Raw genomic sequence first — 25,579 nt, 5'->3', positions numbered from 1 at the left:
AAACTGGAAGATCTTTATAATCTAATGAAATAGAGGACAAGCTAGAAAATCTGCCAATTTCTTACCAGTTTTATAGTTATATAAAGGGCTCAATCAGATGTACAATCAAGTCTTTTAGACGTGCCAAAATTCACTGGTGGGTGAGGATGAGAGCAATGTTTTAATTCAGGCTTTTTAACGACCATTAGTAATGAACTATGACTGAAATAAGTTCCATTGTTACCATAACTCAAAATCATGCAAAAATAATAATTTTAGTTCTTTTATGAGAGAAAGGCTGAATATATTAGCATTTAATCTTCCTGAAAATAAGTGACTCACCAGAGCTATCTAGATGGCAGTCAGTCAGTCAGTCAACATTTACTGAGGCCTACTGCCTGAAGCCTTGTTAGCAGGAAGTAATGCTGGTGGAAGTTCAGTAACATTGCACCATTATAAATCCCCCCATGTCTTTTTATGCATCTTGTGGCTGTTGCTGTTTTTCAGGAAGCACCAACTAATAAACTTCTCTATGCCAAGGATATACCAACCTACAAAGAGGAAGTAAAATCTTATTACAAAGCAATCAGGGATTTGCCTCCATTGTCATCTTTAGAAATGGAAGAATTCTTAACTCAGGAATCTAAGGTATTACTAAAAAGCAGAAATAAGCTTATAATTTGGTTACTTAAAAACAGATGTATTTCAGAGCCTCTCAACAAGCCTTTCTTCTAGAAACATGAAAATGAATTTAATGAAGAAGTGGCCTTGACAGAAATCTACAAATACATCGTAAAGTATTTTGATGAGGTAAGATTTTATTTACCCACAAGGACTTGGGAATAGTCCTCATCCCAAATAAGCAGAAAAGGAAGCCCCAAGCCAGACCCTGCACAGGCTGCCTCTCCTGGAGTCTGTCATGCTGCCCACCTTTAAATTAGCCTGAATTTGAGTTCATGTGACCTAATGCCACAACAATTGAAGTAAATTTTGATTAGTAAATTATGGCCCTGTTAAATGGAGCCAGTTTATGTTTGACTGTGGTCTGCTAAAAAATGAAAGCTAAGCCTGTTAACAACTCACCTAGCTTCTGTTTTCCATGCTTATATGAAATCATGATTAACTCTCAATAAACAGTGTCCTCATTCAGGCTTTTTACGACCACTGATAGGAACTACCATTCTCCTTTATGATTAATTCTCCTTAATATGGATTCCTTGTTTCCAAATATGTTAATTCCACCTTCCCTGATTCCCCCCCACTCAGTCATGCTCGGACAGGCTATCCATGTCAATGGTGAGAATAGCTCACCAATTCCATTTGCTACTTGAAGATCAAGTGAAGAGCTAAGGTAGGGTAGAGGCAATGAGTTCCTTAAACATGATAAGCATCCCTCGCCAGGGGTGAGAAGGGAAGCACTGGAGAGGGAAGGGAAAGAGATGGAAGAATTCATCTCTGCTCAGGATGCCCTTGCCTGTTGCATTTGAGGAATACTTGCCTGCATGCTGGCTGCCCAGGGATGCTTGCTGTGCTTGGAATGGCTGTGACGTAATGCATAAAGCAGAGCCTTGGAAGTCTGGCCCTATATTTGTAAGCAAATAGTTGGTATTTCTTGCGGGCTTCTATTTCAAGCCCAAGTGTTGTTGATCCTGTGATAATGACTTAGCAAAACAACTTACAAAGTGAGTATGGAAATGATCGAAGAAAAAATGCTGGCATCTGTTTCATACAGATTTTTACCACTCACAGCATCAGGAAAGAGAAAGAGCAGGCCCACCAGAATTGTGAATTGTAATGCTAAAACTCTAACATGTAAAATAACTCTTCTAATTGTCAACAGATTCTAAATAAACTAGAAAGAGAACGAGGGCTGGAAGAAGCTCAGAAACAACTCTTGCATGTAAAAGTCTTATTTGATGAAAAGAAGAAATGCAAGTGGATGTAAGCACCCTGGGGCCTGGCTTTCTTTGACAAAGTTCTTCAGACAGCTTGGGAGCAAAATGGCTGCTTGACCTGAGCTACTCTTTGTCATTAATTTAAGTTTGCACATGGGTTCCACTCTGAGCACTGTCTTTTAAGATACCAAGGCACATACATGCACAGCTTTTAGAAAGCATATCAACCACTGTGCCTGTGGGTAACCGTGGGAACCTTTCTGTAAATAGAGCTGAAGTGGTTGTTGCAAACAGCCTCCTTGTTTACAGAGAATACAGGGCCAGTAAGCAAGTGTCAGTATTGTAACTACAGTCTCCACTTAAGCACAATGATATCTAAGTGGTTTGGTTGGAATACTACAGCTATGTAGCACTTGTGACTACACTGTACTTCTGCAGAAGAAAGGGGATACTAACAATGCTCAAAAAGTGAAGTGAGTCATTTGGAAACAAGGTGGGGGTGTTAGGGCAACCCTGAGGATCTGCAGCATTCACTTTCCCCAGTAGTTCTTGGAAAAGCCGAAGGCAGACTTTGGTAGTGTGTACACTTAGCGTTCGTGAGTGTGTGTGTTTAAACCAAAAACTAACAGTGTTGCCACATTGTTGAAAGGGCTCGTGTTTTTCAGTGGTTGCCAGCCGCACTCATCAACTCACCTCCATCTCATCAAAGGAGCTCTAAAGCAAGGAGAGTGAGTGGGTTTCACTGAAATGCAACAGCATTTTTCCAGACTCGTCCTAGTGTGTGTTTCCTTTCTATCTTTAAATGTATCTGGTAGTGGACATGTTGGGTATTGTAAGCAAAGAGTTCATGACTTACTTCTGTTTGATCAGAACTGTCTGTGGATGTGTAAGTCACTCCTGTAATCTTACATTTCTATGCTAGTGTCTCCTTGCTTTAGATTTCTGGTGAACCCTGTGGTTATAAATACTTGTGTGTGATTAAAATAAAAGATACATTTTACATTTCATCAAATTGTTGTTCACATTGGAGTATTATATATAAATATATATTTGAGGCCTAAGGCCTGGAAAATATTAGTACAACTTGGTATCTTAGTCTTACTATGTACTTTTTGAAAGTATTCCTTACAGGAGAAAGATTTAAAATACTCATTTATTCGTGCCTCTTTTTTTCTTTTTCAAAAAATTTCCTATCCAGTTATAATGTAGTCTTTTTTATTGCTGATTTTTTTATTCCCAGATTTTTGCTGCTCATGACCAATTTTAATACCACTGTGTTTTCCTTCTATTAAACAGAAGTAAAAAGTATAATCTGAGAACTCTCACTTTCCTTGTGGCAGGCACCTTTTACTCTTGGTGTTCCAAACCCCCATTGTAGGAAGGAATTTTCTTCAATCAGCAAATAACACATTGAGCACACATTCCTTACAACTATTTACCAGCACTGTATGGACCATCTAGAAGGAAATGTGATTTGTCTTGGTAAATGCAATCCTTTTTGCTCCTTAATACTGATAAAGTATGAGAGATAACATCAGCTATTATCCTGATGGGCACCTTCCCAGTCCTGTTTCCTGTGACAATTGTCTGTCCAATGGACACATCTCAAAACTACTACCAAATACTTCATTTCTAAGTAGAAAGGTGAGAGGTCTGGTCCCCATTTAAAGCTGCTACAGTCTTCAAAGAGGTGAAGGCTTTCATAAGAGGAGAGTTGAGAGCCAAGGGTAGGAGAATTGCCCAACAGACTTTCCCTTCTCTGGGGAACAGAAAACTCAAAGGTTCAGCCACAGCTTTAGCTAAGTGTTACTGAATGCTACACGAGGGTGTCCCTGTCCAGCTCTATGACACGAATCCTGTGTGGAGTTAGGAACTTTGGGCAAATCACTTACCTCTTTGTGCCTCTGTCATTTCTGTATAATATCTCTAACCTACCTCACTGAGGTGGTATGAAGATTCACTCATGTGTGTAGTGTGTTTGTCAATCCTCCAGTGAAAAGCACTATCTAGATCACAGTTTGGATCACATTAGCCAAATGCAGAGTATGTCCAAATTAGATGTGTGCTGAAGACAATCACTCACTGGGTCTACATTAAACAGCAACTAAAGAAACAGATGACAAACAGTATCTATTTTCAAGTTTCTTTGCATATTTTTGGTGCAAAACAATTAATTTATAAAGTTTTTTTCTAACACTAGTGTCTAAAGCAGCATTTAAAAATGACTTCTGTTACTTTTTCTGTATTAGGATTTAAAGTCTATTTCTTACTGTATACCTGACTGAAGCTGTTCTTGGAGATGAATGTTTTAAATGTCTATATCCAAAAATAAACATTTTGATGTAACAATTGAGGACTGTTTGTCTTTTCTGGTTATAATAGGTTTCTTACTCTTAAGTGGCTCCATGAAAATTACTTTTCAGGAACAAGATGTCATTGTACATTCCTCATAAATACTCAGCTCTGTTAAGCAAACCTGGTTCCTTGCTAAATGATGCCAAGGGCTGCTCGATTACGTTCCTGTCTTCAATGATCAACTGCAGAGACTTCTGAGTAATGAAAAATCCACATAAGTCTGGCAGACTTGAGCTTTGCTGACTTGAAATTATTCCAGCAGAATTCCTCTAAAACATGCTACATAAAGAAGCTTCCAACACAGTGAAAAATGAAGTAAATAAAACATAATTATTTGGTTAGGTCCTAAAACAGTGAGAAGCAAAACTACATACCAGCAACACTCCAAGACCCCACTGCTTCAAGTAGGATCATCAATAGCCCTTTGTAAAAACAGCCACAGAGGACTAAATTTTCTAAAACTTCTAACTCACCAGAGCAAAAAGAAGTGAAACCATCAATTGTTTAGTATATTTACTATATGATCAGTGAAATTAAACACAAAACAGCACAGATATAAAAATATTTATTAAGTTGTTTAATAAATTAAGTGCACAGCTTTTTAAAAAGGTAAAGATTTCTATAATGAACATATATTTAGAAACTTTTAAGTGTGTTTTTATACTTTTAAATGGTCATCTTTTCCTATAACTTCTGTTTACAATAAAGGGGATATTTACGGATATTATTGTCAAGCAGACATCTCAAAGATGAAGGAATTCAAAATGTATATATTTTAGGCAAAATGCCAGAAAAAATTCAACAAAATAAAAATATGAAAACTTGATTGCTTAATTAGTTAGTTTATCTTTTGTATTGTCAATACATGCTCTAAGTATCTGAAACTCCGAATACTTAACTTTGGTTAGCATAATCCTGGAACCCATGCAGTGCAACACATAGTACCTTTTCTTGAGGCAGCTCGTGGATTTTGGCAAACAGTAATAAAGCATCTCAATGCCACATGTTAAACTTCATGCTTTATTGAATTTCTGGCTTTGCCTTTCTTCCAGCATCATTCCCCAGGAGATCCAAGTTCCTCTAGTTGTTTTCTTTGTGTAGTTTCTAGTTCTTCCAGTCTTTTTCGAAGTAGAGAGAATTCTCTTTGATGTTGTTCCTCCTTAAAAATGACACATAACAGAAACCTAGAAAAACTAGGAAAATCCCTGCCATCTGCCTCTCTTATATAGGCCTCCAACAGTGTGGCTGAGAAATGATGTCCATTTTAGCAGTCTAAAAACAGAGTAGCAAGGGTAAAACCATTAACTACTCCCCCTTGTCTTTTGCCTCAGGCTCTACCCTTAAGCAAAACCCAAATCTATATTCCTCCCTAGAAATAAAATTTGCTGGGGAGCAAATTAGACAATGGTACCCAAATAGCACTGGTATACATAGATGGGAGCTTTCACACAAAACTGCAAAGTCACGGTAATTTAATAAAAGCAGCACCTGGTCTAAGGCTCAATGCAGTACCCAATCTCTGTAAAATATAGTTACTTATACAGCCCATCTTCTGATTACCATACAGTCAAACCTCAGGAACCTACCTAGGCTTTGGAATCAGACAGATTTAGGTTTAAAAACACTTTAACTGTCATTTATTCAGCTAGGACCTTAGGCAAGTCACGACACTGCTGTTGGTTTCTTCACCTATGAATTGGGAATAAAAATGCTGCCTTATCAAAGCATTTTTCACTAGTATTAAAATACAATATGGAAATGCAGTGTGTTGCATTAGTAAGTTCTTGATAGTTGTATATAATTAATCTACAAAATCTAGGCTACTCAAAATCTCATTAATCATGTAATTTATCTATAGCCAAATATGAGAATTATGCCCGGAATTACCACTCAAGGACAGAGAAAATTTAAATCTACTCAGAAAATTTCTACAGTAAATGAAATCTATCAATGTTTTCAACTGGTAAAACAAAAGAAAAAAACCTATAGAAGTGTTTGTTCTTTCCTAAAATGCTCATACCTGCATATGAGGAGGAAAGGAGAGCTCCATTCCAGGAACTATTGCTGATGACTGAAAGTTAGCAGGATGGAGTGATGCTGTTGGAGGCAAGTCAGGAACCAAAATTAGACTTCGAAATTCATTATGTCTTCTCTGTATGTCCTTTAGTCGTTTTTGAAGCCTTGTATATTCTTCAAATGGAACATTTTGTCTTAAAAAGAAAAAGCATTTGTGTTCGTTAATAGTTATACCCTAATGAAGATCAGAATATAATTTTTAAATGGGAGAAAGACATCCATCTATCTGAAAATCTACTTCTCTAGAAAAATAAACAGAAAAAAAAATCACCTTTTTACTGGCCCATTCATCACCACTGGAACTGGAACTGGTGTGGAATTCACTTTGTAGCCCAGGATGGTTTTACACCTCAATTGCTGGGATTACAGGTGTGCCACCACACCCAGTACACATGGACACACACACATGTACAAACACACACGTTTTGTTTTTAAGACACAGTCTCACTATGTAGCCCTGAGTGGCCTGGAACTCCCAAAGTAGATCATGCTGGCCTCAGTGTGACAAAGATCTTCTTGTCTCTGTCTCCAGAGTGCCAAAACTAGAAGCATGTGCCACCATGCTCAGGGCTATAACAACAGCTAATTATTAGCGCTGTAAGCTATTAACTCACTATAGATTTTTTTCAATTAATCAAAGATTAAAAATACATTGGGAATTATTTTGGCACTTTTATTTTCACTTCTACTCACTTTCCTCTTCCCTGAATCCTGAAAATAAAAGGGGACTCTAAACTACAGAAATAAAAACTTAAAGTTGGATTCGACCTTACAATATTCATTTTTACATGAAATATAGTCAAATATAAAATCATAATTCATTACATTTGAATTCAACCTAATTTTGAATGTAAATAGATACCAATACAATGACAATATAGAATTTAGCCTCTGGTTTCCTGGCACACCACTCCCAAGACTCCTGGACTCTCAGGAATGAACAGTACCTCTTGTACAGTAGTGAGGTCACTCCTGAGCAGGGACCCTACATAGCTAGCTTCAGGTAGGAGCAGGCCACCAGAAAGAGTAAGATACCACTACAATGTTACTTTCATTTCCACCCCACCCCCACCTCTGGAAAAGGGAGAGGAACTGAGGGCTCAGTTCGCCATCAGTGACAGACAATGTGATCAATCAATGGATACGGCTGTCATAAAACCCAGAAGAAGGGGTGGCTCTGCCAACACCAGAACTTGAGTCAGAATCCACAGTGCTCATGTCAAATAGTCCAGCAGAACCAGAATCTGTGAACTCTATGTTCACTGGGAGTCTATCTCAAAGACTAAGGCGAAGTGTGACTGAGGAGGACATCTTACATTGACACCTCCCCCACAACACACACACACACACACACTGAGGCAAAAAAAAGAGGGTTTAGGGAATTCTATGGACACCTAGAAGGTGGTGTACAGGGCATGAACATGCCCTCACCCATACTTTTTCCTTTAAACCTCTTCCAACTGGCTGTTCACTGGTGTCCTTCATAGTATTCTTTAAAATAATTGGCAAGTCTCCAATAGTTTCCTCAGTTTTGTGAGCAACTAGCAAATCAATAGATCTGAAGCAGGGGGTCATTGGAACCCCAATTTACAGCTATCAATCAGAGGAACAGGTCATAACCTGGGCTTTATGACTGCCATCTAAAGTGGAAGCAGTCTTGTACAACTGAGACTTGCCTCATCCTGTGTCAGTGTCAGAACTGAATTATAGGACACTCAGACCATGTCCATTAGAGAACTTTTGTCCAAGAGCACCAGAACACAACAGAAAACAATGCTGATCAATATAGGCAATTTCCATGTCAGAAAAGTCTAATTCTTCATCAAGTATCTAAGACTAACATTAATTAACAGTTCAAAAAGATTTTATCACCTTAAATCAAATAGGTCATACAATGTCACTATCACCAACTTGACAGTATAAATCTTCCCAGCTCAAACAACACTAATGATAATGATTAGTAGCTGACATAATGTTCAGAACTATGCCACTGCCACAACTTTGTTGCCATAACAAGAACTCATAACAAGTAACACCACCATTAACTGGGCTGAAGCCAGGAAGTGTCCTTTTTCTGTTAATATCCCCAACACAAATACCTTGTATGTGATTGAGACTTTTGGCTTGAAGGAACATTAAGTCAGGAAGAAAAGTAAAAGGTAATTTTTTTTTTTTCCTTTTGAGATAGGATCTCAATATATGCAGCACTAAGTGGCCTGTAACTTCTTATATAAACCAGGCTGGCCTCAAATTCAGTTATCTACTTGTCTCTGCCTCCAGAATGCTGGCCATAAATACACAGTTTAAAATAAAACATAAGGTACAGTATACCCAGAAACGTTTTGGGACTGGAGAGGTGACTTAGTCAAGAGTACTTGCTGGTCTGCCAAAAGACCAGAGTTCAGTTCCCAGTATCCACATGGTGGTTTACAACAGCCTGCAACTCTCAGTTCCAGGGGACCTCACACCCCTTCCTAGCTTCTGAAGGTCCCTGCAAGCATGTGGTGCAAAGAAACTCATTCAGGCACAGATACATACATACACAATGGATTAAAAAAGAAAAATAAGTAAACAGAAACAAAGGGGCATATATACGTACTAACACATTACCTATTTAACACCTGGTTTTCTGTTTCTAATTCTTCTTTCTTTGCCTCCAAGACTTCCACTTTTTCCTGAAGTCTCTTCAATTTGTTTTCATGAAGAGATTTTCTCTAAAAAAAAAAAAAAAGAAAGAAAAAGAAAGAAAAAAGACTAGTATGAAACAAGTATGTTGATACATAATTTCCTGTTTGAACAAAATAGTGGATATTTAAGGCCTTTTTTAAAATTTAGAGATAAATATTTTCAGTGAATATCGGGGACAAAGATTAGTAGATGGCTTATAGTGAAACTGCAATGGCAAGAACACAAATCTATGTCATGCCCTCGATGGAACAAACAAAACCATTAGGAATGCCTACCAGAAAACTGAGACCAATGACCAAATCACTGCAAATAAACTCAAGAAAAAGAAGGAGGTAAATTCTTACCAAGTATGCCTACTATCTATAAAGGGAAGCATGAGCTCTTCACGGTCTCCGATGTTACACATAGTTAAAGAACTCAGAACACAACTTAAAATTAAAAGCCCGTTTGCAATTGATAAATTACTACCAAAGCAAAAAAATGAAAGGATGAGAATTCTAAGATAATGCATAAGCATATCTTAGTTTAAAAGTATGTATTTCTAAATATTAAGAGAAAAATAAATTGAACTTTATAATACACAGTTTCTAAATGTGAACACGGTATGATATTGTTAAATTAATGGAAAAAGAGTATAATGCAAAAGGACTATAAGAACTAAAGCATTTTTCAGTTTTTATGAACAGGTTTTAAAAATAGAAAGACACCCGTCATGTTGAAAATAATTTAGCAGCTGCAGATCTCTTAAATGTTTATTGAAGCATAACAAGCGTGTTTTTTTTTTTTTAAAGCATAGAATGTAAATGCAAAGCCCATGAAAATGCACAGAGCAAATGCTGGCACAACCACTTCACAGGTCAAGAACACTGCCAGGGAGTGTCCATACCTTTCCTTCTCATCATGACCCCTCAATCATATGAAAAGGTAACCAACTAATTTATTTCCAAAGCTACGGCTCTGCTAACTTTTGCATTTTGTGAATTGCAAAAGGAGTACACCCTTTTGCAAATGACATTTTCTTTTATTCAACAGGCTTGTGAGATTATCATGTTATTTACTCAAGATATGGTTCACTCATTGCCACATACTGTTCTCAACTTCTGACTACTACATTTGTTATAGTCACCCTGTCCCATACTAAGGGTAATTTAGGTTACTTCTAGTTGCGACAGAACTGGAGGTCAAGTGTTCCAGAAATGACACTTTTGTAGGCATTCCTTAGTCTTCAATATCCAGTATCACTAAAGGCCTCATGCTCCTCCTGGCATATGTACCTGGAAGTTACCACTCTTCTACCTTTATGACTGTACTTATCTGTATTTACTTACTTGTGGCCTGGGGAACAGGCCCATTCATCCATCCATCTCATTTGTATAAAATAAACTATATAGCATATATCCTTTGCATCAGAGTTTTTCTAAGCATCTCTCTGTGTAGGAGCAATGTTATTGAATATTACAGTAGTAATTTCCCATCGTTACACTGTTGTCAGGTAGACAAATGTAGCACATTTCAAACATTTTCCTACTGATGATAATTTCAATTGTTTTCATTTGGAAGCATTAGCAAACTTTACCTAGGTAATGGAGTATAGCCTTGATATAGCCTGCCACTTTTCTAAAATGATTCTAGCAATTACACACCTATCACCAGCTGGACAAAAGAACACTGGCAATTCACAACCTTGTCAGTATTTGTTAGACCCAGTAACATTTTAGCTATTCTGGTGTAGTATGTTAGAATGTTACTGCAAAAGTTTGTAACATTTCTGATAGTTATCCAAAGATGTTAAATCTCTCTTCTTATCCTACCACCCACCTGTATTTTTTAGAAGTGTTGTGTATACACATACTTGTGCTTGGTCTAGTTTTTGCTCAAAAGTTTTTTGTTTTTTTTTTTTTTAGTCATCTCATTCTTATGTATTTGAAGTTCTTTAAATATGAACCCTTTTGTAGAGATTTCATTTTGTGTTTTAATTTTTTTACTTAGTCTATGTGTATTGAGTGAATTTGTCTGCATGCACTGTTGCCATGTGCAGGGCTGATGTTGACATAAGAGGGTGCCGGATTCTCTAGGACTGGGGATTCAGACAGTTGTGAACTGTCATATAGGTGCTAGGAATGCAACTCAAGTCCTCTGGAAAAGCACCCAGTACTCTTAACGACTGAGCCATCTCTCCAGCCACTATCATGGAATTTTCTTTCTCTTCAAAAACAAAACAGAAAAACAAAATAAAAATAAAACAACAATAACAACAAAAACCTTTGCACGTAAGCTGTTTTAATGAAGTTCTATTTTGCACATTCATTTACATGCCTTTCCAGTAGCAAGCTTTGTATCATCAAATTTCTCAGAGTTGGAAGATATTTCAAAGCCAAAGTGTGTAGCTCAAAAGAACAAAAGAACGTGTGTGTGTGTGTGTGTGTGTGTGTGTGTGTGTGTGTGTGTGTGTGTGAAAAAAATTGTGATCTTAATTCTCAGAAAGATTAGAAAATTTGGTGGTTGTGAAATTGAAATGCCGGCAAAAAATTGTTACCAAATTCAAGCTTCTACAAGAGACAAAAGTCTAAACTGATTTGGGGGGTGGTGGTAATAAATGGCACTATGATAGTGTGAATTCTTAGAAATAAAAAAAAATTGACCAAACACATATCTAAACTTTATAAAATTTTGATGGTTTAATTCTTATATCTTTTTATAAAAAATATGAAAAAATAGTTAGCATTAAAAACAAGCATAGAGCAGAATTTTTCAAAACATTAACAGCAAAAACTTATTTTTTAAAAAAGGCACCATTCAAGAAAAACACTTATTTTTTTTTGAAAATTTACTTTTATTTTCAAATTGTCAATTATATCTTTTATAGTTAGTACTTTCAGGGCCCTATTTAATAAATTTTTATTTATCTCAACATCCTATGGGTTTCTTCTCAAGTTATTTTATATTGGCTATATTTACTTTCACCTTTCACTTCTAGGTACTCTGATTCCTTTTATCCATATTACAATGTTGAGTGAAGGACAACAGATTGATACAGTGCCCTCAAAAGATTCTTCCCTCCTGAAATCAGTGGTGCATACCTTTGTAGCAAGCTCTTGCCTGCTTCATTTTTCAAGACTGCCTTGGTTATTCTACTTCTTCCAATACTCTATAAGGTTTACAGTTTATTTTTTACTTTTACAAAGAAATGTCCAAAGATTTTGATTAGATTTAATTTGTAGATCTACTTAAGAAGAACTGGTTTAATAATGAATTTCCCAAAGCATGAACATGATATAGTTTTCTTCTTTAATCATTCTTTAAAGTTTTGAGTAGTTCAAAGTTTTAAATACAGATGTCTTATATATCTATCATAAGATTCATTCCTAATTATTTAAAATGTTTCTACTATAAATGACATTTACATATTTCCTTTTTCCCAATTGTGCATAAAGATAACCGGTTTGTTGCCTGACTTTTAACCAACTACTTTAAAAATTTACACATCTGACAGGCAGTGGTGGCACATGCCTTTATCCCAGCACTAGGGAGACAGAGGCAGACAGATCTCTGTGAATTCAAGGCCAACCTTGTCTACAGAGCAAGTTCCAGGAGAGCCAGGGCTACACAGAGAAACCCTGTCTCAAAAAACAAAAATAAATAAATAAATAAATAAATAAATGCCCCAAACCTATTTTAATACTTACTGCTAGATTTGTTTGATTGTCATTAATTTATGAATGACAATCTTACTTCTTTAGATCCAATCATTATGTCCATTTCCATTTCTTTTTCTTACTTCATTAAATTAGCTAGAACCTCCAACAAAATAATTAACAAAATGTTGATAGTGGACTGATTTGGCTTGTACCTGGACTTGGCTGAAAGAATATATTTAATATTTAATCAATTAGTGTGTTAGAGGATTTTGTAAGTACCAATGATCACATTGAAAATCCCCTTCTACTAATTTGATAATAGTTTGTTATGAAAGGGACTGGGTTTCTTCAGCAGTTCTCTCTGTCCAGTTAAGACATTACAGTAGCTTGCCTTCTTTGTTGATAGATCACAGAACTATACTGGTCAGTTTTGCAGGATAACCCACGTTTAGTCTTAGAATGAATCTTACTTATATTCTCAAGACACACTATTTAATATATAGTTATACTGAGTTTGCTAATATTTACAACTTTGTACATGTTTAAAGGATATTAGTTTCTCTTTTCTATTGACTGCAGCAGATTTGAACTTCATAAAAATACATGAGGACACTCTACTTTACTTGGGAAAATTAAGACTAATTATTTAGAATTTACCAGTGAAGCCAAAGGAGGAATTTTCTTTGTGGAAGGTTTTAATTAAAGATCCCATTTCTTTATCCTTAATAGATGTAAGACTCCAGATTTCCTAATTATTCTCATAGCTGCTTCATTAAGATGTTCAAGGAATGTATTTCTTTCATTTAAATGTATAATTAGCATAATTATTTTTATGTTCTTTTTATTTTTACTACGCATACAATATGTAGTAGTAACCATTTTTTCATCAAAGATAAACATTTGTATTTGTCTAATTGGTCCTTTGAGGTGTCTGGGAATTACCAATTTTACCAATCTTTTTAAAATCTGTACCTGAGACTGGTTGGATTCCACCTGGGGTGTGTTTACATTTGTTATTTTCTTGACTTTTTAATGTTATTTTCTCACACGCCCATTTTTGCATTTTTAAACATTCATTTACTTTTGTATGAGGAGGGTATGGGAGTGCCGCAGCACACATGTGGCAGTCAGAGGACATCTAAGAGCTGGTTCTGAAAGTGACTGAACACAGTCATGTCAGGCATGGCAGCAGCCACCTTTACCCACTAAGCCATCTCACTACCCCAATTTTGGTGTTTCTGTTAACTATTTCTTACAGCAATTTAAACTTACAAGAATACCGAAGAAAAATTCCCATTTGCTGCCTTGTCCACTCAACTTACATTATTACCATCTTACATCGTTAAGGTACATTGGTCAAAACTGATAAGCCAACACTACTGTATTATTGTACCCAATAATATATATAGTTGCACTAGGACTTATTCTTTTTGCTGTACATCCCTATGGCTTTACACCAAATGTACATCCTATGTTCTATCCTACAGCACCATGCCACAGTGCTCTAACTATTCATTCTTTCATCCATCTTCAAAGCCTGGCAAGCACCAACCTTTTCACTCCATAGTTCTGCTTTATCCACATTATACTTGGAATCATATTCTTTGAGCTAGCAACATGCACTTAAGGTTCTTCCATGCCTCTGTGTGGCTACTAAAGGACACCTTGATTGTTGCCAAGTACTGGTATAAAGCTGCTGTAACTGTGTTTCAATTCCTCATAAAGAGGAATGTTCTAAACTGATTTGAGGAAACACCTTGGAATGTAATAGATGAGTCATAGATAAAGAGTTTATTTGGCATTGCTTAGAACTGACCAATGTGTCAGGTAGTAGCACCTTCAGCATTCCCACCAGCTATGAATAACAGAGTTCCTGATGTCCTACGTCTCCACTATAGTATTAGGATGTGTATCGATTTTAACCACTCTGGCTGCATAGTGTTCTCTTCTTTTTGTACTTATGCAGACCTGTGCATTACATGTAAGAATTCAAAGAAATAATTTCCTACTCATGGTAATGTTATTTTTCTTAAAGTCAAGTCATATTTGTTTCTGGTAGACAGCTACGAACATTAGCCATATGTATAAGTTTAATTCACATTTAAGGACTGAGATTTGAAGCTCTGCTTCAATACAAAGTCACCATTTTTCAGTTTACTTTTGTCCAAGAGTGAATCTCTGTTGGATCCTAATCCAAAGCACTAGAGGATTTACCTGAACTCCTGTTTGTGGCACAGTCTGAACTCAATTATTGCTCCCCACACCCATAAGGCTGTCAAAGTTTTGTTCCACTTCTTAGCCTCCCAGCTGTCTCTTCTGGAATCAGAAGTTTTCCCTAGGGGAAAAGCAACAAGTACCATTCTCACCCCTCTAGGAACTACACTTCAGGACACTGTTTTCACTGACTTGCTAGCTCTCTGGGGTCTTCATAGAGATATTTTATACACTTCTTCCAGGTGGTGTCATGGTGTCTTTGTCTTGTTCAAACTGTTTTAACAAAGCATTTGAAATCTTAGATAATTTATGAACAATAGAAATGTATTTCTCCTTATTCTGGAGCTTGGGAAGTCCAAGATCACAGTGCTGATAAAAATCTGATGAGGACCTACTTCTACACAGATGTTGTCTTCTCACTGGATCCTAACAAAGAAGTAAAAAGGACAAAAACAGCTTTTTGTGGCCTCTTTAATGAGGGAATTGTCATTGTGACACAACTATCCCCAAAATATATTTTGTAGTAATGACTTAGTGAGTCAGATTCCATCATATATTTAAGATGGGTCTCACTACTTGGGCCCAAGCTAGTCTCAAATTCACAGCAATCACACTACTTAAGCTTTCTGAGTGCTGGGATTCAAGTGGTGCACCACCAAGCCTGGCTTAGAATTTCACTGTATAAATCTGGGTAGGGGGACAACCAACATTCAAATCATAGCCTATGGGTACATCTGATTCCTGTGCTTCCTCATGTACATTAACAAAAAGTACTCCTACTTTCAGATATTTTAAGACCGCTAATACTCTATGATCATGTAAATACACAATCTTAAAATCTAGTTGCATTTCTGCATTTACTGGTCATTTCAATTGCAGTAAAATCTAAAAAATCTTATCAATCGTCTCAAGGGTTATTATTAATTACATGTATATTTGTGTAAATGTATCTATATGAGTATGTGCACATGAGTGCAATGCTTTCCGAGGCCAGAAGCACTGGATCCCCTGGAACTGCAGTAACAACTGTTTGTGAGTCACCAGGTGATGTGGATCCCTTACAATGAACTTGGGTCTTTTAGAGGACAACAAGCAAAATGAGCCAATGAGTCCTCTCTACAGCCATCAACAAACATTCAACTGAGCATGTCTATTAAGCATATATATATACACATATTTGTATGTGGAAGGAACACAGAACAAGTAACACAGATAAAGAGATTTATAAAATCATGAGAGAAACCAGTCTAGAGAATGCAAAAAAAAAAAAAAAGGTTTCATTATGCTGTAATTTACAGGATGTAGATTCACCTGAAGGTTCTCCAATAGAACTGATAAGTAAAACCACCAGCTGGAGAAAATGATCAGCATAAGGAATACTGTGAACTTCCTCAAGATAGGATTCATGTCCAGTGTTGTCTTCATCTACTAAGCACTATTTAGTACATGAACTAAAGGGGGCCTTCTCTTTTCTCACTATGTGAGAACACAGCCAGAAGACGCCACTTATGCACCAACAAATAAGTCCTCACTCAGCACATAATCTGCTAATGCATGAGGATGGACTTCCTGGCCTCTTCAACGATAAAGAAAAATTCCTGTTGTGCATGAGCTATTCCATTTATGATGCTTTTGTTGTAGCATGATGAAAAGAATAAGAAAGTATCCTTCCCTCTCTAAATTGAATCCCATGCTCATCTGTCTACTGTACCTTTCTCTGTGCTTTCAAAATATCCTACAATTTCTTCCTTCTAAAAAAAAAAAAAAAAAAAAAAAAAAAAACCACCCTCCCAGGCTACTACTGCTCCTTTTCACAACTAAACTCCTTAGACAAACAAATGTTTCCATATAACTAGTTCTTCTTGACTCCACTTTAATCATTCTTGCATATTTACTACTTCATGGAAATAACCCTTGTGAAGGTAACCAGCAATTAACCACATAGTGAAATCTACCCTTGGTCTTCACATCCTATCTTATCATCATATCTATTAATGTCACTTGATCCAAAGTGACCCTTTGTGAGGCATTTCTTCACTTGGCATCAAGTACTTCTTTTGGTTCTCCTACCATACTGGCCAATACCTGTTTCCTCCTCTTCACTTTCTAAACTTCAGAATTCCTTCAAGCTCAATTCTCAGATCTATTCTCTTTGCATTGAATTTTACTGCTTTAAATACCATTTACATGCTGATGAGTCCAGCTTTTAATTTATCAAACCCAGTATACTCTCTTCTAGTCAATTAGATTCATGAAACCAACTAATTTGTCATCTCCATATGGAAATTGGATGTGCATTTGATTTTGTCAGTGTCACATTACTATAACAAGGTACCAAGGTAACTAGTTTACAAAGAGAAAAGGTCCATTTTGGTTCACAGTTTGGAAGTTCCAGTCTAAGGTCAAGTACATCATGGTAGGAGGGTTTAATGGAACAAATCACTTACAAGACAAGTTAGAACCTACGTGAAGTACAGAGACTGAGGTCCTGTTTTCCTTTTTAAGTGCATGTTTTCAGTGACCTTCCACTACCTTCTAAGAGCCACAGCACTTTGAATATTTCTGCTTGAGGAACAAACCTTTTTAACACATGAACTCTTGTTGGACACTATACAAATAACTGTAGCATTTCAAAAGTTAACATGTTCAGAGGGTGGAGACATGGCTCTGCTATTAACAGCACTCCTGTTATTCTACAGGATTCAGGTTCAAGTCCCGGCATCCACAATGTGTTCACAAAAACCTACTTAGCCACAATCCCAGGGGATGTGATGCTCACTTCTGGCCTCTGAGGGAACTACATGCACATGGTGCATCGACATAAATGCAGACAAAACATCCATATACATAAATAATGAGATACTTTCTAAAAAACGATTTTTAAAAGTTAGCATGTTCAAAATTGCATGGTTATTTTACTCCCAAACCCATCCATTCCAGTCTTTCCCGTGTCAGTAAATGCTAACTCTGTTTTACCAGAGGTTCAGTCAACAATCTTTATCTTCTTGGATTTTCTCATTCACACTGTAAGGCCATTTCAAAGCTTTTACCTTGAAGAAATATACAAATTGTGACCACTGAGACTCCATCCTTAGACTAACTTAAGAAAACATGGATGGACACAAACTTGGACTACTACAAAGCTGTCTCCCTGAGTGTTTTTGCTTTTGCTTTTCTATACAGCAGTCTCAGACAATTTTTTAAAAGTGTAGTTCAGTCCAGTCTCCAATGCATTCCTACTTCATTCAGAATAAAAGGCAAGTTTCCTGTGTCCCCATCCTAGACATCAGAACCTCCTTGTGTTCTCTCAACATTAACAAGCCATCTGTATACTTTTGTGCTTGCTATTATGTCTGAACAAGATCTTCTGTCTAAATCAACATGATATCCTCTTTCCTTTCCTCAAGTCCTACTCAAATGTTACCAAATAAACCTTGCCTTATCAGTAAAAGGATGCAACCCTCACTCCTTCCATCCTGTTACTTTTAATCTTAGCAGGCACCTCCTCTACCTGTTTATGTTTCCTCCCCACTACATAGCATGTTCCTTAGCACAAAATCTGGCCACCTTGGTATTCCAGTCAACTATACCAAGTACTCAACATATTTTTTTGAATTGTCTTAGTGACAACACTATGGAATAATACCTCACCAAAACAAGTCCATCTAGAACCTAAGGATGTAAATATAATATCCTAAGAAATACTTGGTTTTTGTTCCCCATTACTGGCAGAGTTCCCCAAATCCTATGGATTTCTTAAGTGATAAGGGTGCCCTTTGTAACCAGCAGGAAGTCCCTCTGAATCTCTCTTACTTATGCTAATGAAATGACTTAAAGTGGGGGCCCAAGAAACCCTCAGGATGTAGGAGGTTACTAGAGATACCAAGTGAGTACATGATGATCCTTTAAGATCCACTTTTCTAGCCTACAGGGAGGAGGGTGGGAAAACTGAGCTCTGCCAAATCTCTTCAACAAACAAATTAGACATCTGGAGAGCTACTGTGCTGGTGGACAAAGTACCTCATCCCATACAGTTATCTTTATATCTGCTCTATTTGGTTGTTCTCAAATGGTGTCATTTATAATAAACTGGACACATCAGTAAAGTGCTCTCCTGAATCCTAGTAAAATTTTAAATATCAAAACAAAATCATGGGAACTCCTAATATATAGCTGGTTGGGTACCTTATATTTGTGGCTAGAGTTGGAGGGGAGGCATTCTTGGGGGACTAAACCCCTTAACTTGAGAGATTTAACTATCATTCCAGGTGGTTCCAAAACTGAATTGCTCAAGCAATACCAGCTGGTGTTCAGAGAACTGAGGACTGGTTGTTGGTTCTGGAAGGCACCCCACAGTGATATGATTTGGAAAAAGGGTCTTTGCAGCTGCAATCAAGTTTAAAAGCAGTTATGGTGGATTAGAGTAGGCATGTTTACATTAGCATTCCAATATAATCACAAACTAAGATAAATGAATGCCTTACAGTACAAAGAAGTAAGAGAACACTTATAGAGTACATAGAGCTGGCTGTAGTTGCACTCAGGAAGCTAAGACAGGAGGATCAAGCTAGCCTGGAACACAAAGAAAACTCAAGGCAACACTGCACTACATGAGATCCTGTTTCAAAAAATGGGGAGAGGAAAAATGCAACATAGGTAGTTGTAGTCCTGTGAGGGAAAACCTCATCAACAGGAATCAACTGGGAATTCCCCTTTATTACCAAATAACCACATTCAAGAACCATTTGCCCTCTTTAAAATATGGGGTGTGGGAGAGGGATATAAGTACAGAAGCCACAGGAGGATGTCAGGTACCCTGCTGTCTACTCTTTGCAGACAGTGTTTCTCACTGAACCTGGAGGTCACAGTGTTTGTTTGTTTGTTTTTCAGCTAGGCTGACAGCCAGCAAGCCTCCTGTCTCCGCAGCCGACAGCATGGGGGTTATGGGCAAGCACGTGGCCACAGCAGGCATCACTCATCTTGGATAACTTCCTTCTCATGGGGCTCCCGAAGCACTTGCACTGTTGCTCCTCCATGAGCATCTTCCACAGCACCAGTTCTTCCTTACCACTCTATCCAGGTCTTAGTCTCCGTTTTCCTCATTCATTCAAAATCTCATTTCTCTTGTAACGTCACTTCTAACGTCATTTCTTCCCTTGAGAATAACTTTGGGAGTTACTGTTTAAACTCTGAACTTCCATCTAGCTTTCTTACCTCATGAAAACAGTTTCTTGTCTTCAGTTTTTTGGTAGCTTTTACTGAATTTGCTCTTTGACCATTTCATACATGTATATAATGGATTCTTAATACTCTTTCCTCCACCCTCGTCTATCTCCCTCCCATCCGGTCAACCCTTCCTTCTCCCTGTAAGTCCCATCCCACAGCCACATCTTTTTGTTTTGTGACCCACAGGGTTTAAGCAGGGTTGTCTGTGACCATGGGTTTTGACCTGTCCCTTGGAGCCTGGTGGGTGTCTTCTAGTTTGTTTGTTTATTAAGGGGGGGGGGGAGGTCCTTGGTACAGTGGTTCTCAAATAGTGTCTTATAAACAACCAGGGAGTAGTTGACAGTATTATCCAGGTATTTCTAAAACATTATCTTCTTCAAAGAAATTATACAGTAGTCAAGGATAAGGAGTGATGATGACTTCTCTTCTCTCTCAGCATAATGCTAGGCCACATAACGTGTTTCATAAAATACTTTACAACTTAAAGGCTGTAGGAGAAACTGCGGCCAACATACCCAAGCCGCAGGTGCCCAGGCCAGTCTGCATGAGCATATGCAGCAGGTACTTCCTCCCTAAGCCAAGTCTGCCTCTATGCCCAGAGACTGTTGATAGAAAGACACCTGACCCAGAGACACTGACAGAAAGACACCTGACCCAGAGACACCAACGAGGAAAGAACAACATAGCAAAGTCAGCCACTTGAGCCAATAGGACCTTGGCGGGAGGTATAAAGGCAGGTCTAACTTCCTGGATAAAATGGTCAGCAGCATGCTCTGCTACTCACTGACTCCCAGTGCCTGAGTCCTTGGTGCTGTGTCTTCTCACCCCCTCCCGCAAGGGGTGTCCGAGCAGGGTCACCATCAACAAAACACTATGGCTCATCACTTTATGGGAAAACGTTTACAATAGTATTTGACCAAGAACTACTTCAGGCTAGGCCTGTGGGTGCACACCTTTAATACCAGCATATGGGAGGCAGATGGATCTCTGAGTTCCAGGCCAACCAGGCTATATAATAAGACCTTGTATCAAAACAACCACCAGAAAATTGCTTCAGAGACACTTATTTTAAAATAAAAACTGCAAACTGTTATTTCAAGTGCCTCAAAAGGACAGACAACTCATTGTGCTCATATTCACACTCAAGCAGTGAAGACAGGCGACAGAGATACCCAGAGAAATCTTCAACCAGAGAACAACATTCCAATTCAAGGTCCCTGGCCATGCTTTTCAAAAATAAATTAAAAAATGATGAACATATTAACAGCGCATTTCCACCAAAATAAATTTAAAAAATGATAAACATATCAACATTTCATTTCCATCAAAGGCTGTACCTAAATATACTTACTAAAAATGATATTAAGTCTTATGCTTAGAAGTTTAGCATTCTGAATAAACATACCCAGATGGCATACTTATTTAGCCTGCAGGGAAAACAAAGTTACTAGTCTTGAGCTTAAGAATTTTTCATGGGCAAGAAATTACAAAAAAAATTACAATTTCTATTCTGGATAACTAATTTGTAGTTTAAGTCTTATTGCACAATAAAGCTATGATTTTTTTTTGATATTTAACCGAAGAACATAAAGCTTGTTGCCCTGCTATAAATTATGTTTGTATTGATAGAAAAATTGTGATAGAGGAGTGTTTGTTTGGAGACAGTCTCACTGTGAACTCTGCTGGCCTGGAATTCCCTATGTAGATCAGGCTGGCCTCAAACTCAAGAGAGATCCACCTGCATCTGTCTGGATCTCCAAAGTACTGTGATTTAAGGGTCTACATGCCTGACTAGAAACTTAATTAAAGCAAGGAAATGGTAAGAGGTAACGCACAGTGATTATTCGGACACAGGAAGTAAGACTAATATGAAGCATGGCTCTAAAGAGAAAACTTCAAAAGGACCTAGAATCAAAACACTGGGAAATTGGAGAGTAATGGTACAGTGGAAAGAACACTGGAGTGAGAGTAGAAAGGTATGACTATATACCAGAGATCCAAGCCAAGATCTCCCTACCTTGGTTTTCTGAAACAAAATCTCCCTAAGTAGTTCAGGCTGGACCTGAATTCACACTCTTCTTGCCTCAGCATCCCAAGTGCTGGGCTTATAGGCACATACCAAGTTGGGATTCTAACTAGTCAAGTTATCTTAGTTATCTACAATTTCAGTTTCCTGGATTTGTGAAAGCTATCTGAAAGCTAATGTCACTTAAAATCACAAAATTACATATAGTATTATCTGTATCTTTCTCTCTCTCCCTCTCTCCCTCTCTCTCTCTCTCTCTCTCTCTCTCTCTCTCTCACACACACACACACACACACACAGAGAGAGAGAGAGAGAGAGAGAGAGAGAGAGAGAGAGAGAGAGAGAGAAATAGTTTCTTCAACTTCAACTGATAAAATTAAGTTCCTGTTAGCTCCAGGTCATGGTTACTGTGAACTGAGTAATTTCCTAAGACTTAAATCATAATCCACATAACACATATTAAAAGGTGAAATAAAAGCTGTGTGTGGTGTCCCATTCCTTTAAGGCCAGCACTTGAGAGGTGGAGACAGTCAGATCTCCACAAACTCAAAGCCAGGCTGGTCTATGTAGCAAGTTGCAGGGCAGCCAGAGCTACATAATAATACTCTATCTTAAAAACAACAGAAAAAGGTGAAATGAAAAGCTGGAGAGATGGTACAATGAAGACTATGAGACCTGGAGTTTGAGTCCCAACACTCACCTAAGAAGGCTGGTACCTAATGCAAACCTGTAACCCTCAGCACTAAGGGAAGCCAAGAAAGGAACAACACTGATGCTTGTTGGCTTCCAGGCTAGCTTCAAGGTTCAGAGGCACCCTGCCTCAAAGGAATAGGTAGAGAATGATAGAGGTAATGATCTTGTAGGCATAGGGAAGTGTACCACCCCCTATCCTTCTCCCCACACCCCCACAAATAAATAATAAATGAATAGTTAAAAGTGAAATGATATCATGTTCTTACCCATCAGTTGGTTAAGTATTTAAGAAGAAAAAAGTTTGCATTATTGTAAGGTTTTAAAATATCACCTCCTGCCCTCCTTCTGGTACACCTATGATTATTGTTGATAATCTCTGTCACCACCGGATGTCACTTTTGCTCCAAAACAAGTCAACCAAAATTACTGTAATAATTCAGATCAGAGCTCCACAACACTTATTCCTAATATTGCAACATAAAAGTTTATCTACAAAGGATAAACAGCTCATAATACTTTCCAGAGATTTCTGAATTCAGATGTTTCTAAACTTCAAACAGTACAAGAATTACAGTAGGAATTCTAAGATCATCTTGAGTAATTTTTTTAAAAGTCCCTGAAATTTCATTAACACTAATAGCCTTTCAGAATTTATATATGGACAGAAAGGAATACAACTGACAAAATAAGAAAAAACAGCTTCTAAATGGGTAAAAAATATCAGGTTTCTTATGTAAGAAATGCTGTCTTCTCATCTCAATCCTATACCTGACTTAAGTTATTTCTCTTATGCAATTAATGACCGCTTAACCTATCCAATAATATACAGACATTAAGATACTGTTACAACTGGTACATATTTGTTTATTCACGTTGTCTTCTTCACAACCAAAGCTGCTATGAAGGGAACATATCAAATGGAGACATATCAACATACACAAACAACCCTGTCTTTCCTCACGTCCAGGTCTGCTGAAAAGAACAGCTGAATCACTGCCACAATGAGTCACCGCTGCTGATGAAATCTACTACAGTACTTGCTAAAGCAGAAAAAACAAAATAAAACAAAAAGCAAAACTGTAACTATTGACTAGATGAATCATCTGCCTAATTAATTTTCATGAAGAACTGCATTGTTTCCAAGAATGTGAGGCTTTTAGACCCTAGAAAAACATATGCCTACAAAGGACAATTTGAAAAAGCATCAAGGTAGCAATTGTCAGAGTGGCTTCAGAAGTCAGGATAAGGCTAAGATCCCACTGCTATGGCAAGGAGACACTTGTTTCTCCGTTTTCTAAGGTGGAAACAAACACTCTTCTTTGTTGTTGTTTTGTTTGAGACAGGGTCTCACTATGTGGCCCTGGTTGGCCTAGAACTTGGATATTCTTGGGAAATTCTATGACCCCAGCACAAGAAAAGACTTTAACCACAAAAGCAATATTATAGATGTTAAGTATGATCAAAACAGGTCTAATCATACTATAACTTAAGTAAAGAATGAGTCATGCACATTTGTATGGATTGGCACCAAAAAATATCATCTATAAAAAAATATATACTAACTGTAAAAAATTTTAGAAATACACCTGTTAATTGGATTTTCTCAATTATTTCTGCAAGATTAATAGAAAAATGTGATGTTTAGATATCAAGTCAAATATGCCACAAAATGTCAACCTCAATTATATACTTTATTCTTGGAAAATATTTGACTCTACAGAAACTGTTTTCATTAAGAGCCACTTGCCTTTTTCTGAGCAGTTGCAGCTCTCTGTAGTTTCTCTTTAGCTTGGTTATATTTTTCTTCTCTGTCAGTGATACGCTCATGAAGCTTATGCTTTTCTTCCAACCACTGTATCTGTTTTTCCTCCAATGTCCTGTCAGAGAATATGCACACAAACCAAGTAATTTGACAGAAATTCTTAGATCAAATAGGCACTATCACAAGTGTTCTTAAACTCCCTGCTTGTCTGACCACATCCTATCTTTTCCAGCTATAGGGACTCTTATATGGCCACATATATCCTCACATTGCCACTACAGAACAATCTTTATAAATTTGACACTGCATTTAAAATAATATATACACTATGTTTACACCAAACTCCCTAGAATTAGGTCCATATGTCCTTTTAAATAAATGAGGAAACTGAAGTTTAAAGCATTTATTAACTCGCATAAAGAAACATGTCTATTTTATTGGCAGGCTAAGCGCTTAAAATCTGAACAATGATTATAAACATCAAGCTGTGAAAAATGTGCCTACTAATGGCAGTTAAAAAATCAAGCCTGGGAGAGCAAAATAAGAGATACCATGAGAGGGAGGATTATAGGTTTAAAGAGAAATCAGGCACAAGAGAAATGTCCAGATAGCTACAAGGATGACACCAACTAACAATCTAAACAACAGTGAAGAGGTTAGGCTACCTTAAGTGCCCTCCCCCGATAATGAGATTGATGTCTAACTTATATGCCATCCTAGAGCCTTCATTCAGCAGCTGATGGAAGTAGAAGCAGAGACCCACAGCAAAACACTGAACTGAACTGGAATCCAGCAGAGAAGGAAGAGTGATGAGCAAAGGGGTCAAGACCAGGTTGGTGAAACCCACAGAAACAACTGACCTGAACACAGGGGAGCACTTGGTTCCCAGACTGATAGCTGGGAAACCAGATGGCACTAATCCAGACCCCATGAATGTGGGTGTCAGTGAGGAGGCCTCGGAAATCTATGGGGCCTCTTGTAGTAGATCAGTACTTATCCCTAGTATAGGAATGGACTTTGGGAGCCC

At 37.5% G+C, this 25,579-nt stretch overlaps 2 protein-coding genes across 7 annotated transcripts in view; one reads left to right on the top strand and one right to left on the bottom strand.

Moving 5' to 3' along the window:
• Plxnc1 (plexin C1) overlaps positions 1 to 2,879 on the top strand; it is a 146,371-nt gene extending 143,492 nt beyond the window's left edge. For both annotated transcript variants that reach the window (XM_027392654.2, XM_035450691.1), the window contains 3 exons: positions 487 to 627; positions 715 to 789; positions 1,820 to 2,879. In XM_027392654.2, coding sequence (XP_027248455.1) covers positions 487 to 627; positions 715 to 789; positions 1,820 to 1,924 — 321 coding nt within the window. In that variant the 3' untranslated portion in view covers positions 1,925 to 2,879. The remainder of the gene's footprint in view (positions 1 to 486; positions 628 to 714; positions 790 to 1,819) is intronic.
• Positions 2,880 to 5,228: 2,349 nt separating this feature from the next.
• Cep83 (centrosomal protein 83) overlaps positions 5,229 to 25,579 on the bottom strand; it is a 107,844-nt gene continuing 87,493 nt past the window's right edge. For 4 of the 5 annotated variants that reach the window (XM_035450692.1, XM_027392658.2, XM_027392656.2 and 1 more), the window contains 4 exons: positions 24,538 to 24,667; positions 8,916 to 9,019; positions 6,250 to 6,439; positions 5,229 to 5,388 (listed from right to left, as the gene is read on the bottom strand). In XM_035450692.1, the coding sequence (XP_035306583.1) occupies positions 5,284 to 5,388; positions 6,250 to 6,439; positions 8,916 to 9,019; positions 24,538 to 24,667 (529 nt within the window). In that variant the 3' untranslated portion in view covers positions 5,229 to 5,283. Of the gene's footprint in view, positions 5,502 to 6,249; positions 6,440 to 8,915; positions 9,020 to 24,537; positions 24,668 to 25,579 lie in introns of all 5 variants that reach the window. The other variant, XM_027392657.2, reaches the window with a different exon arrangement.

Source organism: Cricetulus griseus, assembly GCF_003668045.3.
Source record: "Cricetulus griseus strain 17A/GY chromosome 1 unlocalized genomic scaffold, alternate assembly CriGri-PICRH-1.0 chr1_0, whole genome shotgun sequence".
Lineage (NCBI taxonomy): Eukaryota > Metazoa > Chordata > Mammalia > Rodentia > Cricetidae > Cricetulus > Cricetulus griseus.
The sequence above is the reverse complement of the archived record's forward strand: the minus strand, read 5'-3'. Positions and strand labels throughout refer to the sequence as shown.